Source organism: Dromiciops gliroides, chromosome 2 (assembly GCF_019393635.1).
Source record: "Dromiciops gliroides isolate mDroGli1 chromosome 2, mDroGli1.pri, whole genome shotgun sequence".
Classification (NCBI taxonomy): Eukaryota; Metazoa; Chordata; class Mammalia; order Microbiotheria; family Microbiotheriidae; genus Dromiciops; species Dromiciops gliroides.
In genome coordinates this window covers 234,978,640-234,997,331 of record NC_057862.1, presented here as the reverse complement: position 1 = coordinate 234,997,331, position 18,692 = coordinate 234,978,640, and the positions used below count along the sequence as shown (strand labels likewise).

Genomic DNA, 18,692 nt, shown 5'->3' with positions numbered 1-18,692 from the left:
AAGCCGGAGAAGGAAATGGCAAACCACTCTAGTATCTTTGCTGAGAAAGTCCCAAATGGGGTCACGAAAAGTTGCACATGACTGAAAAACAACTGAACAACAACAAAAACTCATTTGTACAAATGAAGAAACTGAGGCACAGAGAAGTTAAGTCACCCAAGGAAAAACAAGTTGTCAGTGGCAGAGCCTGAATTTAGGCCCACTTCTTGGCCTAAAACGATTTTTAAAAAGACTTTCCAAATTAAAAAAAAAAAAGAATGACGTCATCTAGGGTCCACTTCTCATTAAGTATAGATGAATGATTCAAGAGCTGTTAATGCCCATGAACTACTCACTTGCTTCAGAAGTCATAGTGAAAAGGTAGGGGGAGAAATATAAGAATATGAATTTGGGACTTCCCAGCTACTCTCACAGGTGCAGATCATTTAATTCAGTTCAATTAAACAAATATTTTAAATGCCTGCTGTTTGCCAAGTACTATAAAAGCCGCCGGGAGGCATACCAAGTTCAGATGAGACATAATATAGTCTCTGCTCTCATGGAATTTACAGTCTAGCAGGGGACTATGACACATACACAGGAAGCATATAAAAGAGCTTCAAACAAAATGCTGCATGGGGCAGGAGGGGGAACATGGAGGGCGATTTCATCACCTACGCATGATTTAACAATAACAGGTCATGTCTGATTACAGAAAATATCAAAAGACTTGCTAGATTATTTTGTTGTATTGGAATTTCAATGTTTTGATTATTCCTTGAAATAAGTGGACCATTGGAAGGGACCCAGCTAGTTTTTAGTTTCAGAGACTGTGGTATGATCATACTTGTTAGGACTTTCCAAGTATTTGCTCCATTACTGCTCAAAAGTAATGGTTGTATATTGGCATTCTCCTTAAAGAAAATCAATCTTGGAGGAGCTAGGGAGTCTGGTAGACATGGAATGACTGGGAAGAATTAAAGCCCATAATTGTTTGGGAGACCCACCCACTGTCAGCTGAATGTCATAAAAACCAACAGATAACAAGAGCTGGTCTCCTTTCTATTGATGGATGTGGAAACTGTAACATGGCTTTGTCTTTGTCTCCACAATACTCCAAAGGCACAAGATAAAGATATTTTCACCAAGGGAGACCTTTTTCTTGGTATAATACTAGCCATTTTTTTTCCTTTTCAAAGCCAGAAGTTTTTAGGGTTTTTTTTTTTTCTGTTGAAAATGAGGAAAAGACAATTTCAAGAACATCTGGTTTTCCAAACGTGAGGGAGTTCTTCCTCCAACGTACATCCCTGATTAACCTTTAGAATAGCATGAGAAAATAAACTCTTATTTCAAAGCTTCACTTGAAATTTGAAAATAAATGCTTTAAAGTCGTTTCCCAGTGTAGAAAGTACTATTTAAAGTGCCAAAGAGTTCATCAGTATTTCAAAGGTCAGTGATGGGGTTCTTGGCTTCTCAAGCACACCCTGACTGGAAGCTCTGGGAGGGCAGGGAACCTCCCTCTATTATTCACACTCAATCCTTGTGGAGTGACCTACTGAATGAATGACCTGTGTGACATAAAGATATTTACCATAAAACTTACTAAGCTTCTCCTTATACTCATCGTCTCCCTTCTCTCCATTTGACTTTCAGTTGTTCCTGATCAGCATTTCTGTGACTGTGTGTTTATGTGTGACTCTTCCGTGTTCCATTGTGGATTTTTGTGTGTTCTGTGTATATGCCCATCTCTGTCTTCCTCTCTTTTCAGCTTGTTGTCTCCCATCTTTCCCTTTCACTCTTGGCATGCGCTTCTCCCTTTATATCACTCCCTAGACTAATCATAATATGGAACTGATATATTTTATTATCATGTTTATTTAATAGAAAATTTGTACCCCACTCATATAAAGGTATGGGAGTAAAAGGTTTTAATGTTCTCTCAATCTTTCTAACAAATAAACCAAAAAACCAAAACCATACTTTCTAACGAAAAACAACAACAACAACAACAAAAAACAACAACATGAAAAACAAAATCCAAAGCCCAAACCCCAAGTTAGATGACTGTTATGGATGTGATCCTTGATGAATAACTTTCCGTGGGTGAGTGACCCTGGCCTAACACATTTTCAAATCATGGAGGTGTTACAATAGTGTATTCTATATACATTATATAGAATACACTATATAGTTGTATATTGAATATACCTGGAGTTGTAAAACCTGAGTATATGTGTATAAAAACACACACACAGAGACTTATACACACACTCATGCACACACAGTATCCCCAAAGTTTTAAGCTTATTTAAGTTAAAGAGTTTGGGGATACCTTGTATATAATGCTGCATTTTGTTGTTCAAATGTGTTTCGACTCTTCATGACCCCATTTAGGGTGTTCTTGGTAAAGATACTAGAGTGGTTTGCCATTTCCTTCTCCAGCTCATTTTACACATGAGGAAACTATGGCAAACAGGGTTAAGTGACTTGCCCAGGGTCACCCAGCCTAGTGACTATCTGAGGCCAGACTCATCTTCCTGACTCCAGATCTGCTGCTCTATCCACTGTGTCACCTAGCTGCCCATTTTGCTGTATACTAAATATATAATAATTAATGGTTGCCTTGCGTGGTGGGGGTGGGGTTTTATGTCTTATCCGTAGTTCTTAAGTTATTTATTTACTGTATGTGTAAAATGAATTTATGCGACTTTTTGTAAAACTGAGGGTTGGCTTATAGTTGAACTGGGCAATTTAGAGCGATACAATAAAAGATAGTAATGATCATGATAGCTAACATTTATGTAGCAGTTATTATAGACCAGGCACTGTGCTAAATGCTTTACATTTATTATCTCACTTGCTCCTCACAATAACCCTGGAAGATAGGTGCTTTTTACCGCCTGCCCGTTGTTTGCATAAGTCTCTGAGGCTGCATTTGAACTCCGGTTTTCCTGACTCCAGGTCCAGTACTCTATCTACCATACTACCTAGCTACTAAAAGGATAAATATTTTGGAGTATCCCAAAAGGCCACAACAAACACTTTCTCTAACAAGAAGAATGAGTCATAAAATATTAGATGTAGAAGGGACCTTCAGAGATCATCTAGACATTATATGGTTGATAGTCACCTAGTGAGTGTTTAAGTCAGGGCTGGGACTCAAACCTAGGTCTCTTTGGCTACCTAGTCCAGCATCGCCTCATCTAATAGAACTATTAAGATTATAAGAGCTAGAGTTTTCCAATTTGTTAAGGTCACAAAGTCTGTCAAAAAATGAAGAAAGGAACTAAAGAACTTACACATAAAAATAACAAGAATTTAGATTCAGATTGATGCAAAGCAGCAAGGTTGATTTTGATTTAGAGACATCATGGACTTAAAAGGAGTGAAGTAAGAGATTTAATTAGGTCTATAACATGACTAAACAATTGAAATGCTTTGTTTATTGATTCAAACCACTTTTTACTGCATCTGCAAGGTAGGCAGACCGTTAGGGTACCATTGACATCCTTTTGCTTTCTAATGGGAAAAGGATCTCTGATTACTAAATTCTATACTGGTATTGTAGTTGCTAAGCCTTAAAAGGTCTCATAACATAAGGGATATCCATTCCATCTTACCGTGTGGTAGTTACCTTGTGGTACTACTTCTCATCCCAGAGGGAAGAATAAAAAAATGAACTGTAGGCTCAGATTTTATGTCCTCTGCCCCTTGTGTCCCCAGGAGGTTAGTGTCCTGTACTCAAAATAGAAACTAGAATCTGGCAGTCCTTTGGATTTCAATAAAACCTTTCTTCTGAAGAGTTATTGTATAGTTTTCCCACTAAAGTCCTACTCTATTTATTGCCTTATGTTGTTATGGAAGTGACTATGGGTTTTCGAAGGCTAGGTTCTGATAGATCCTAACCAAAAAGAAAGGACCTATCACTGACAAACCATTTCTACCACCATAATTATCTTGGCTAAGTTTGGAGAGGCTCATTACTCCAAGGCTGACCAACATATGATGATTTCGTTTGCCTGTGGCAACCCATGAGACATTAGAGGATTTGCAGTATGCATTAGTGCAGGGAATGCAGATGATTAAGAACAGGGCTCTTTATTACACGTACAAATATATGGCATATCCTTCCTGCTAGATTGTAAGTTCTCTGATAGCAAAGGCCGTACGTATTTTAATTATCTTGTATATCTTCCTTAGTGCTTAGTATGGTCCTTTGTACATACCTAGCAAGCTCTTAAAAATGGATGCTGAATGTAAGAATAAATGGAATGAGAATAATTTTCATGTTTGATTTCACACAGTCTTACAACATCCCAGTGAAATAAGTTGGGGCAAGCATTATTTCCAATGAGGAAATAGACTTCAGCAGAGAGGTTATATAATTTTAGTAAGGTTACTCATAGCATAGCTATTCGATCACAGCATTTACCGAATGCAGCCTGTATGTAGAGCATTGTACTGGGACTTGGGGATGAATACTAGAGAGATAACAACACATATTTCCTATTTTTAGGCAATTTAGAAACCAGACCTAGATTTTCTGATTGCTAGCTTAGAGTTATTTTTGATCACCTTTGCAGATTGGAGGATTACAATGAACTATGAGATAGGATGGTTTAGAGGAAAGAGAACTGATGCAGGAGTCAGGAGACCCTGAGTTCTTATGTCAGCTCTTGCTAACTGGCTGTGTGCCCTTGTCCAAGGACTCTTGTGAGAAAGTAGAAAGATTTCAGTGGAACTTGGAGCACCAAACTTAAAATCACTAGACTTAAGTTTAAATACCACTTGTGTCATTTACTACTTATATGACTGTGGGCAAAAGATTTAATCTTCCTGAGCCTCATTTTCCTCATTTGTAAGATGAGGGAGTTGGATTAGGCCAGGGCTTCTTAAACTTTTTCCACTCGTTACCCCTTTTTGCCTGAGAAATGTTTACGTGACCCAGTCACATATAGACCTATATAAGGTCTATAAAATAGGTATACATTACCTTTTACTGTTGCCAAATTTTTTGTGCCTCCCACATTCAGTTACATGAGCCCATATGGGGTGGCAACCCACAGTTTAAGAAGCTAGGGACTAGATTATCTCCAAGGTCCTGTCTTGTTATAGATCTGTGGTCCTATGAAGGTATTGGACCTGATGATTTACAAAGATTTTTCTAGTTCTGAGGTTCTGAGGCTAAGACAATGATTTAATTGGATAAAAAAAATCTTGTAATTTTTAAGACTGATGATTTAATTGGATAAAAAAATCTTGTAATTTTTAAGACTAGCATCTATTTTTAAAACTTGTAATAATGTGAAAGTGAGAGAGAAAAAAAGTTGAATTAAGGGAAACATAATGAGACCGAGTAAGACGTATGGGTATGATTTTTCTTTTTTGTTAAGGCATTCCTGACAAAGGCCATTCCTTGGGTCTAACTTAAATCCCTTATTGTGATTAGTGTTCTGACTATCCAGTAATCATTAACAAAAAATTCAAAGAAACAAACCAAAAATGACACCAGACATCAGTCATAAGCTTCAGATTATTTACAGCGCTTTAAGTTTAACAAGGATTTTGTTTGTTTCTATGTCCCCTTCTAATCTTGCTTTTTTATTTTCTGGTGTTTATTTTCCAATTTATCCATTGTTATTTTGACATTCAGAGTCAGTGTACATTTGTTGTTCTAAATCTCTTATTTCTACATCAATTATAGTGTGTATAGAATCAATAACAGCACATTTATGCTTTGACACCCACATTCTAGAGTTTTAGATTTGGAAGGGGCATTGTCTTATCAGAAGCATCTCATTTTATTCGCAATAACAGTCCTTTAAGACATATAGAACAGATGCTGCTATCTCCCTTTCCAGATGAGGAACTGGAAATACAGAGAGATTATTGATATGATAGTTGCTTTAACTGTGCTCTACACAGCATAAGGAGGATGGAAGTAATAGGGAAGTTGATTTCCCTTTGATGTAAAAAACATCAGAACAGTTTAACCTATCCTAAAATAGATCACAATGCCTTGCAAACCTTTGCTTGAAGTTTTCAAATAGAAATAGAAGACCATGTCTCAGGGATGATATAGTTCAGTATGGTGTTGTCTTTCTTAGCTGATATCTTAGGTCTCTTTAAAGTCTTAAGATGTCATGTCCTGTCCAAGGTCACAGTTCAATTTATCTAGAGAAAAGTGGACTTGGCTGACTGACCAATCCCAAAGAGTATTTGATTAATAGATCCATGTCAACCTGGAGGTAAGCCATGTGGGGCCCAGGGCTCCATCACTGGCTCTGTTCTATTACATGTTTTTGTCAGTGACTTGATAAAGACTTGAATGGCATGTTTGTCAAATTCTCAGATAAAGTGAAGCTGGTAAGGATTGGCTAATCAATCAGCAAGAATTTTATTAAGTACCTGTTATGTGCCAGGGGGCAGTTAGGTAGAGCAGTGGATAGAGTGCCAGGCCTGGAGTCTGGAAGACTCATAAACTCATACACACACATTCTTACATTCTAACGAGAGAGACAAGAAGAACATGCACTCATATTAAATTCCATAAAAATATGAAATATACATATATAGTATATAAAGTATATATATATATGGATATGTAAAATATACACACATAGTATGTATATGTGTACATATGTATCTATATAGTATGTATGCATGTGTGTATATATATATACACACACATATAGACACACATAATCTAGAATTGTCCCATATCCATTATGTACTGATGGGTGTGTTATAGTATTGAGTAGATAAATTAACTGTGGTATACCTGTCTGTCTGTAACCTGTGCTGGCCTATTTGCACAGAGGCTAGCAAGGACTCTGAAAATTCTTGCAAAAATGTCAAGTTGACAGCAGTGGCCATTGCTTAGCACTTACGGTGTCTTCCCAAAGTGTTCCTACCCCAGAGAGTGAAGAGCAAATTGTGAAGTGGTAGAGGGCCTGGGGCAGCAACATTTGACCTGAGATGACACCATGCACCTGAGGTAGGGCTGTAGAAGTTGTCAGCTGGTGACTGGATTTTTTTTTTTTTTCTGAGCGGTATCCATTAGTTTTCTGTTTTTGCCCATTGTCATGACCCATGAAGCACTGGGTTTCTGAAAGTACCAGAGTTTTCACATATTTTATTGCCCGTCTCTTACAACTTAAAACTTGCTCCTCTCTGGGTTTGGTTGAGGTAGCAAGTCTAGACTATTCATCATAGCCTAGGTGGCTGGAGATGATTCTTCTTAGAGTACTGGGAAACTCACATCGACTGTACCCTATGCTTTTGTGGCTACATAAGAACTAGAGACACGCTGACAACCTGGAAAGAGTTCAAAGAATCACAACAAGGATGAAAGGCTCGGAGGATTTGATTTGTGATGAAAGATTTAAATGGATGTTTATTTTGGCTGAATAGGAGTGAATGTGGAAAAATATGGTATTTGTCCACAAGTAAGCATCTAGAAGGTATAGAATCCGGGAAGCAAGAGCACTTATTCAAGATGACCCTGAAGGGTACCAATGGAAGTAGCAAAACAATAGGAAAATTCAGGCTTAATTTTAAGGAAATATTTTCAAAATTGTGATGGAATTTTGGATTAATCTCTTTAAGAGAAAATGCTGGCAGCACCATCTCATGAGTCATTGGTCCAGGCATTTGGGTTATTCTTTTGATTTGGGGGAAGCATGATCACAAATGCCTTGCAGCCATTGGCATGCTTGTTCCAATGCATCTCTCCCTGTGGGTAACTGAGGCACGATTCCTTTATTCACTTGGCCCAGCCTTCCTTAAAGTTTAGGTGTTCAAGAAAGCTGTGTAGGTTAGAGCCAGTGATGAAATGGGCTCTTGGTGTTCTGATGCTGCTAACTTTACCCTGCTATTTTCCTGAAGGATTAAGGTCTCCTCCTCTAAAGTCTGGTCTTATTCCTTTTGCTTGTACCTATCCCTTCCCCAAGCCATGAATTGATCACCGAGTTTGAATGTTAAGAAATGGGGACCACTCCACAAAGGTTAGTCATTTAGAGGGAGGGAACAAGCTTTTGTTAAGCACCTACTATGTGCTTAATATACTGTGCTAAGTACTTTAGAACTATTATCTCCTTTGATCCTCACAAACAACCCTGGGAGATAGGTGTTCTTATCCCCATTTTGCAGTTGAAGAAACTGAGGCAGACAGAAGTGACTTGCCCAGGGTCACATAATTAATAAGTGTCTGAGTCAAGATTTAAACTCAGGTCTTCTTGACTCCAGGTCAGTAGCACTTTATCTACTGAGCCACCCAGCTGCCTTACAGGTAGTTTACTAATTGAATACATTGTGACTCAGTTTAACCCACTGCTTGGGCTTTTAACAATTTTCTCTCAGCATTGCTTTGCTTATCATAGTCTAAGTAAACATATCCCTTCTCTTCCAACTCTCCCAGGGGCTGAGTAAACAAAAATTAGGACTAGGACTACATTTTTGTGTGTGAGAGGTTTTATCAGTTAGCCTAGAAAACAGCACCCCCACCCAAACAATGAAGAAGGAATGCCCTTTCTGTTTTGTTGAGTCGAGCACAGAATTCATCCCCAAGAAACTTCTGATGTATGAGTTGTAATACTCCCCAGGTCTGTAACTTGAAGAGATCTTCCTGACCTAGTCTCTCTAATTCCTAAGTAAATGAATTTAACTTAATATATTTCCACTAAGACCTAGTGGAAAAATTCCTTTTAGTGGTTACACCCTGCTCTTAAACCTCTTCTGGCCGCCTCCTCTCTAGTCAAGTAGCGTACAGTAGCTCCTCCACCCTTAATCAAATCATCATGGTTTCTTATTTTCATTTTCATCCTAGGGCCTTCCTACCCCACCCCCACCCCCAATTCCTGCTCCCAGTACCATGTCACCAGCTCAAAATCATGTCAAACACTATACCTTAATTCCTACTGCCCATACTTATGTCTGTTCTGTGGTCCTAAGATGTTTCTAATTCATACAAATCATTGAATTTTAGAGACTTGATTTTAGAGATTGAGCTCACCCCCTCCAGCAGGTGACCCACCCAAGGTCACATAGCAAAATAACAGCATGGAATTCAGGCCTCTTAACCCACAGTTTAGTTCTTCCCTTCACACCACACAGTTTTAGTGGTGTTCTTTGCTTAATAGTGTTAGCCTCCAGATCGGTATTTAATTCTATGTAAAACCATCTTTTGGTTCTCAGGAAGTCAGGATAAATTAGATCGAGAGGGATTTTACTTTTCTTTATGAACACTTACTCCATTAGCTTCTACTTTTAGAAGGGGGGTCTATCAAGCAGACATTTTGGTTGAAGAATTGTTTTCTGACTCTTCAGAGTGTGGAGTGAGACCCACCTATTCAGGAATGTGGCCTACCACATAGGAGGATTAACATACCCAATCCTCAGTGTACTCTTGATTTGAGATGTTGAAGTCTGATCTTGTATCCGTGTACCCATATGAAGAGGGAAGCAGCTTAGAATAACAAATGTAAAATGAGCCAGTTTCTGAGTCAGACAGTGACCACAAACAACCATCATCCTGGCATTTGAGTCTTTTCTTTTGTTCATCCGGATCCCTGGGATCTGGGTTTCTTCCCTATAGTCCAGAATTGACCATTTCCAATATGTCCGCTTTGGCTGAAAGGGCATGATTTTACATAGAGTTCAATAACAAGCTGAGACAGTACATCACTTTTCATTAACCCAAATTCCACGAAAAACAAACACCTCCCCCACCACCACCCCACCCCGGCCCCGGCCAAATTCATAATACGTATTCTCTCTATTTACAGGATGAAGTGAGTTCTGGGGAGAGCCTGAACTTATTACGAATCAAAGTTGAAAAGTGGTTGCCAGGTTTGCAACCCTTAGACTCGTCCTCCTCCCTTTCCTATGCCTTATACCCCATATCTAGCCAATTGCCAATTTTCTCACATTCATCTCCTCTCTCCATTCATGCAGTTGCCATCGTAGTTGAGGCCCTAATTACTTACCACCCTGACTATATGATAGCCTTCTCACTGGCCTCCCTGCCTCCATTCTATTCCTCTCTCAGTCTATCCTCCATACCAGATGTTTCAAACTCAAACAGACGGTCTGGGGGTGGGGATGGGTGCATGTTAAGGGTTGGTGGGGAGCTGGCAGGACTGTTTTTTTTGTTTGTTTGTTTGTTGCGGGGCAATGGGGGTTAAGTGACTTGCCCAGGGTCACACAGCTAGCAAGTGTCAAGTGTCTGAGGCCGGATTTGAACTCAGGTACTCCTGAATCCAGGGCAGGTGCTTTATCCACTGCGCCATCTAGCTGCCCCAGGACTGTGTTTTTAAAATTATTACTACTGTATATTAATGGCTATTGCACCTGTTTTGGTAGTAAACATTTATTATTAATTAGTATTATATATTAGTAAAGAAATGACCATGTGGGAAAAGCCCCCAGGGTCTGAGGGGAGATGGTGGTCAAGATGGTGGCGGTGGCCACTCGCCCGGCACACTGGAGAGACATCCCGCCTCTCCCTCAGGGAGCCCTGATGCTTCAGCAAGCTTGGCTTGCCTGCCCTGTGTGTGGCTGTGGGTGATGGCTGGCTCTTGCTGCATAGGAGATGCTCTCCTGCATGTTGGCTATGAGGGTCAGACTGGAAGAAACAATGGTGTTTGGGGAGTTATTGCCACTGCCAGAGCTCATGTGCCAGTCTGACTGTTGGTGGACATTTGGTCAGCAGTTGTTGCTGGGGGGTGGTGAAGAAGATGGACTCCCACTCTACAATGATTTCTTCCCTCATGGCAGTGGGGGTTGGGCTGGAAGCAGGTCCATTGGCTTGAGGGATCCTGCGATTCTCAGGGCTCTTGGGTTCAGGGTCCCAGGCTGTCCCTACCAGGAAGGAGTGATGAAGGATCATATTTCCCTTTAGTGGCTAATGTTTGGCAATGTATAACATCTTCCTATAAGAGCCACTGGGCTTGGTGAGCAGGCATGGTGTGGGTCTTGGGAATTTGTGTCATTGTTCAGAGTGCTTATTTGAACCAGGGTGCATAATAACTATAGTCATTCCAGGGGTGGAGGCGGAGACTTATTCATAGGCCGATAGATATCATGGGGTTTTTCTGGGGTTTCTGGTGTGTACGAGAAGTTTCCAAACTCAAAAGACTCCTTTTTTGGCACCACAACATCTTTTCAGGCTTGGCATTTTAAGAATCTGAGGGAGCCATATAAAGATCAGAAAAATCTCTGTCCCCTGAAGAACTCTGTATGACATGGTGATTCCAGATAGTTGAATCCTTGCCCATTCTGATGAGGCCATATAAAGATTCCCTCTCCTGAATCTCCTCTCTGCCTCTCCCACGATCTCGTTTGAAGAGACCTGGTATTTCGGGACTGTAGCCTCCAGCCTTGCGTTTCCATCTCTTTACTCCCAATCATTCCTGCTCTCTGTTTATTTTTGGAGAATGAATATTTTTGCTTCTCATATGGAGCTATGCGGGGTCTTGCCCCCTCCTTCCATCAGGCAGTGGCCACTGGCAGGCAATGTTCATTTCCCACACTCATAGTCATGACTCTGACTTTCAAGAAAGAACACGCGGGATGCGCTGCCTGAGGGCTGCCGTCACCCCCTTCCTATTTCTGTCTCTTTTGGTGATGGACCTCTTAAGAATCCTTTTTTTTAATGAGCCCGGGTAACGTTACCTGGGGGATATAGCCTGCCAAATTTTGAAGTTGTTTTCCCATTGTGTTTCTTGGGATTATTTCCTTGTATTTCAGAAGCAGGTTGATTTATTTTGTATTAATTATTTTTACTCATACATTTTGTCCTGTCTGTGCGACTCATCCCTCACATATCAATCAACAGGTATTGATTAAGCACCTACTATGTGCAAGAGACACTGCTGGGAATACTACTAGGAGATATGAAACAATCCCTACTAGAGTGAGCTTACACTTTAATTAGGGATACAATAAGAACATATAAAATACACATACCATGTAAATATAAAGATGACAAACACAAATAGATATGGAGAAGTTAAATACTAGTTAGTTTGGGAGTGGGGGCAGTGGCCCTTTTTGCTGAAGAAGGTGGTGCTTAGGCTTTCTTCCTCCATTAAGCATTTCCTAACGTTTTTTACCCTTCCTGGAATTTTATCTCAGTTTTGAATGCCTAGAAGTATTATTCATCCTTTGAATGCCTAGAGTCAGTTAGGTAGCCTGAGTCCTAACGTTGTTATTGTTCAGTTTTTTCAGTTGTGTCCCTTGGTGACCCCATTTGGGGTTTTCTTGGCAAAGATGCTGGAAGTGGTTTGCCATTTCCTTCTCTGGCTCATGTTACAGATTAGGAAATCGAGGCAAACAGGGTTAAGTGATTTGACCAGAGTCACACAGCTAGTGTGAGGTTGGATTTGAAATCAGGTCCTGGAGATTTGAGTTCAAATGTGATTCACAGATACTTACTTATTAGCTGTGTGATCTTGAACAAGTCACTTAACCTTCATTTGCTTCAATTTTGTCAGCTGTAAAATGGTGACCAACACCTGTCTTCCAGGGTTGTTATAAGGATCAAATGAGATTATATTTATTTTAAATTTTATTTTTGCTTTCAGTTCCAAATTCTCTTCCTCTCCCAGCCCCTTCCCCACCCATTGAGAAGGCTAGAAATAGGATACACATTATACATAAGAAGTCATACAAAGTATATTAGTCATGTTCTGAAAAAAAAATAAAGAAAAATAAAGGGGAAAAACATGCTTCACATTGCTCTTTGAGTCCATCAGCTGTCTACAAATGAGATAATATTTATAAAATGCTTAGCAAAGTACCAGGCACATAGTAGGTGTTTAATAAATGCTTATTTCCTTCCTAAGTACTTAATGGTCTATATCACATAGCATCCCATTTAGTTTAGATAATCAGAAAATCTCAAAGATGGAAGGGACCGAAGTCTTTTCCGACTCATAATGGAACAAATCAGCATCCCTGACAACTGGTCTTCTGGTCTTGGCTCAAAGGCCTTCAAGGAGAAGGAACCATTAATGCTGAGCCTCATGTGTCTCTTCTGTAAAATAAGGGGGGGTGGGGGTCAGACTGGGCAATTTCTAAGATTCCTTCCAATATGAAATACTTTTCAAAGCAGCTCATTCCACTGTTGGATAGCTTGAATTGTTAAGGAATTTTTCCTTACATCAACCCTAAATTCATCTTTGCGACTTCTGCCCATTGTTCCTAGTTCGGGTTTTTGTTCATATACTCCCTTGTTTTGTTTGCTGGTTATTTCATATGTGCAAATCTTGTTTTCCCATCTGAATTGTAAACTCCTCAAGGGTAGGTTCCATTTCTTTTTCTTTGTCCTCTTCAGTATCCAGCACTGTATTGAGCTCAGGGTGGGTGCTCTCTAGGGTACATATGATCAATGCTAACTGATTCTCCCCTTCCCAATCTGGCTAGGAACCATGGATGGAACTAGATTCATAAAATGTTGTAGTTGGTAGAATACTCAGAAGTCATTGAGTCTAAATCCCAAGATTTTGAAACTCTTTTTTTTAATGCTAAGCCTTAATCTGCCTCTTTTTCAGCTTCCAACCATTTTTCACCCTCTTTCTCATGCATTCATCCTCATCCATTTGACAAATATTGATCTTTATTTTGTGTTTTCAAGAGACAAAAGATAGCTTGGCTTCAGTTTATATAATTCTTTGGATTGCCACAAGATTAAAAAAAAACACCATCCCATTTTATATATGTGGGTACCTGAGGCCCAGAGAAATTAAGTGACTTGCCCAAGGTCACACAAGTGATTAATAACAGAGCTGAGATTTGAACCCAGGTCTCCTGATTCCCCCATCCAGTGTTCTTTGCACTGCACCAGACTGGAATTGAAGTAGTTCAGAGCTTTTTTTTTTTTTTTTTTTTTTTTTTTTTTGCGGGGCAATGAGGGTTAAGTGACTTGCCCTGGGTCACACAGCTAGTAAGTGTCAAGTGTCTGAGGCCGGATTTGAACTCAGATACTCCTGAATCCAGGGCCGGTGCTTTATCCACTTCGCCACCTAGCCGCCCCCCAGAGCTTCTTGTTGGAGAGTTGACAGCATGTTCCATTGCAGTCTATGCAGAAGGATTCAGTGTGGCACTTTAGGATGTTGGTTGTGTTGCTCATGGGTTTCCATCTCTAGAGAAGAAGAATAATGTCCTTTCTACCCTCCTTCATGGCATACTAGCATGACTGCCATTTATATATGGGATCTTCACAATACCCAGATAGTATCATCTCCATTATACAGACAAAGAAACTGAGGTTCAGAAGACTTTTCCCAGATTAGACAGTTAATCAGTGACAGAGCCAGGACTTACATTTTTTTTTTTAAGTGAGGCAATTGGGGTTAAGTGACTTGCCCAGGGTCACACAGCTAGTAGGTGTTAAGTGTCTGAAGCCAGATTTGAACTCAGGGACTCCTGACTCCAGGGCTGGTGCTCTATCCACTGCGCCACCTAGCTGCCCCCAGGACTTACATTTAATTCCAGCTTTGACACTCTTTCCATTACCCCACACTACCTTAAATAGAAACGATAAAAGATGTTTTGACACCTTGAAAACTAGTACTCAGAAAAAAGTCATAGACTAGGTTAAAAAGTAAAACTGGAGATTAAGAAGAATATTTTCATCAAACAGCTCATAAAAAACCAAAACTAATGTCCCATAATCTATAGGGAATCAACAGACACACATATAAGACTAGGAGCCATTCCCCCAAAGGTCAGCAATCAAATAAAAGGATATAAACAAACAATATCCAAGAGAATAAACTGATAATATCAACAACTATGTAGAAAAATGCTCCTAATCATGAATAAGAAGACAAATCCAAATTATAGCAACTCTGAGTCAATCACCTCAAACCTATCACATTAGCAAAGATGGTGAAGGAAGGAAATAGTAATGTGGTAAGGACTAAAGCATGACAGGTACACTAATCCAGGGAGCCTTGAATTAGACCTGCCAATTTGGAGTTATGCAAAATAACACCACTGACTGTACCCTTCAACCCATCGGTCCCATTACTGGACTTTTAACCAAAGAGGTTAATGATAAAAGGTGCCATATATTCCAGACTATTCATAGAAATATTTTTTTGTAGTAGGACAAAGTTAGGAACAAAGCATATGCTCATTAATTGGTCAGAATAATTAAACAAACTGTGGCATTTTTATGTAATGAAGTATTGTGTGCCATAATAAATTAATAAACAGGTATTAAATGTCTACTGTGTGTCAGGCACTGTGCTAAGCTCTGGGGATATAAAAAGAGTCAAAAGACACTGCCTACCCTCAAGGAGTTTACGATCTAATGAATGACAAGCATGAGGAATTCAGAGAAACACGGGAAGACTAATATGAACTAATGCACAAAACAGAAGCTGGAGAAAAATATATTGAATAGTTACTAGATCTAGATCAAATACAAAAGGTATCCAGAATTGGTTCCAGGTGACTGCTATGAAAATACATTTCCTCTCTGTTAAGGAATATAGTAAACCATAAACAGAGGTGATACTTAGTCTTTTTAGCCTCATTCATATAGGTTTGCTTAACTTGTTTTTGTTTTTATTGTTTGGCAAAAGGGGAAGTTGGGGTTTTGGGGGGGGTACTTCTAGATTTAAAGCTTTTGTTTTTATCATTAATAAAGCATTTTTTTAAAGTTTTGAGTAATTCATAGGAAATTTCAATGAGTATAACATTTCAATACATTAATATTACTGACATTTCTAAAATTTACTGAAAACAGTAATAAATATTTAAATTTCTTAGAAAACAAAATTTATGTTTTTGCTAGTCACTTTTACTATTAATTTTCATTAATTTACTTATTTATAATTAATTATGAATTATGAATTTTACTAATACCAGTTTGTTGATAGTAATTAATATTCTTTATTGATTAATTATAAATTAATGTTTTTGCCAGTTCATTCTTGGTTATTAAACCAAAAAAGATGAAGCTTTGGGGCAGCTAGGTGGCATAGTGGATAAAGCACTGACCTTGGATTCTGGAGGACCTTAGTTCAAATCTGGCCTCAGACACTTGACATGTACTAGCTGTGTGACCCTGGGCAAGTCACCTAACCCTCATTGCCCTGAAACACACACACACACACACACACACACATGATGAAGCTGCTTTTCTGTCTCTATGTTGGTACTTCTGATTTACCCCCCATTCAGTTAGATGTTGTTATTCACAGTCACTGAATATTTTCAGTTCTTATGTTCTGAAGTCTTAAAATTGGGTTTCCCAACTGCTCCATTGCAACTTATTATTTTCTGCCTAAATAATCAACACAGGTTTTATTGAGCCAAGTATATAGTTCATGAAAACATTACTCTGTGAACTTTTAACAAAAGCAGAGTTTGAAGGAGGCTGAGAACCTTGATACTTCAGTTTTTGTATTAGTTAACACATTCTCTCTCCTGAAGACATGGTTTTGGTTCTATGAACAAATTTTTCAATAGACAAAAGATACCTTGACTTCAGTTTATGTAATTCTTTGGATTGCCACAAGATTTTTTTAAAAAACAAATTATAGTTAGAGTCATCAAACTTATATATAACTATGTTGTTTTGGCTTTTTCTTCTTTTCCCCCCACTTTACAGGGTCCCCCACCAAAGCCAGCCCGACGACAAGGAGGATGGGCAGATGATTCTGTGAAAGTCTCAAAGTGAGTACCCAGAGTTTTCACAGTGAGAATGGTCGTTTCCTTGTCTTGGTAAATTTGTTCTACTGGAAGTAAATCCCCAAAGTGCAATGGAAAGGTTGGGTGGCCAGTGGGACTCCTCAGTGCACAAATTATTCTATCAGAAAAGATAGTTTTTATGCTCCTAGATAACCAGAAAGCCATGTCAGAGAAGCTGGGGCCAATCGGGTTCTAGGGGAAACGTTGTCCTGGGCCTACTCCATGTTGGCTGCTGCTGCTGCTGGTGGTGGTGGTGGGTGGGAGGATGGCATGTTGGGATAGGGAAAGAAGCTGTATCAGGAAAGTTGAGGCCAGTCAGACCCGGGGGAAGGGTGTGTGTGTGTGTGTGTGTGTGTGTGTGTGTGTGTGTGTGTGTGTGAGATTTGGTTCCTTTTAGGTACAGCCTCCTAATATTTTATATGGGAGAAAAAAATTTGTCTGGGAAACACTAGTCTTACCACATATATTACTCAGCTGATATCTTACATTTAAGATAAGCGCTGAGTATAAGCTTCAGGTGGAATATAATAATATTAACAATAACAACAGGGGCAGCTAGGTGGCGCAGTGGATAGAGCACCGGCCCTGGAGTCAGGAGTACCTGAGTTCAAATCTGGCCTCAGACACTTAACACACACTTACTAGCTGTGTGACCCTGGGCAAGTCACTTAACCCCAATTGCCTCACTAAAAAACCAAAAAAAAAACCCAAAAAAAACCAATAACAACAACAACAATAATAATAATAGCCAGCATTTATATAGCACTTTAAGGTTTGCAAAGCACTTTGTAAATATTTGATTTTATCTTCACAACAACCTTGGAAAGATGACTGCTATAATTATCCCCATTTTATAGTTGGGGAAACTGGACAGGCAAAAATTAAGTGACTGGATCTGGGTCACACAGCTAGTAAGTGTTTGAGGCCAGATTTGAACTCAGGGAGTTTTGTGTGTCAGGAAGACTCCAGGTCCAGCTCTCTACTTGCTGCAATCCCTGGTTGCTCTATATCAGTTGGCAAATTACAGCAAACAGAGAAATGTTGAATTCTATGGATGGGTTTTCTTACCTTGGAAGCAAGTGATCACATGGAGATCAGAAGAAGCAATTTAAGCACACTCTCAAGGTCTCCCTGGAGAAGTTTGGAATCTATTGTGAGATGTGGAAATCACTGGCACAGGACTGCCCAGCATGGTGTGCCCGCATCAAAGAAAGCTCTGTACTCTGTGGGTAAAGCAGAATCTCAGTAACTCACAGGAAACACGAGCTGCACAAATCTAGGGACATCTCCATCCCAGATATTCAAACAGACTACTTGTGTCTGACCTGTGGTAAAGCCTTCCAAGCTTGTATTGGTCTGATCAGCCACATTGTACCTTGACCCCAACATGGTGATGTCATTGGTCCTCTTCAAGTAGAAAGGATGAACAAACAACAATCTTATAGGTCAGAGGTGCTTTCACACTCCCTTTCCTGTGGTAATGGCAACGCCTTCCTACTTTTATGATTCTTCGATTTGACTTCTGAGACTATTTCAAATATCATATCCAGGCATTGATCATATAGCATAGTAACTAGGGAGGATGACTAGATAGATAGATAGATGGATAGATATGTGCACATACTTATACACATATATTTATATAAGATTGCAAGAGAATATGTGTATATATACTTATATAAACATATATACACATATGTACATATATAGAGATATATACATACATACATATATACACATACTCACAAATTTTTTTTTTAACATAAGATTGCAAGAGCCCTGGTGTGGTTAAAATTTACCTAGACACTTTCATATGAGACTGTTCAGGACACTGTTTTAAATGAAAAAAAAAAAAAAAGCAAGGATCATTTTGAATATCAGAGTTTTTCTTCACGGCAAGTTTACATTGGAGAACTTGTCATTTGATGACCAGAGTAGGAATAGCAGAAATTCAAACATTTATTTTGAGAAGTGTCCAGTGTCCCATCACACGAGGTGTTTGAAACTGA

At 39.3% G+C, this 18,692-nt stretch overlaps 1 protein-coding gene across 1 annotated transcript in view; it reads left to right on the top strand.

Moving 5' to 3' along the window:
* Positions 1–18,692, top strand: part of IFT43 (intraflagellar transport 43) — a 120,974-nt gene that overhangs the window by 19,075 nt on the left and 83,207 nt on the right. Inside the window, exon 3 of the mRNA XM_043986802.1 lies at positions 16,604–16,668. Within this exon, the coding sequence (XP_043842737.1) occupies positions 16,604–16,668 (65 nt within the window). The remainder of the gene's footprint in view (positions 1–16,603; positions 16,669–18,692) is intronic.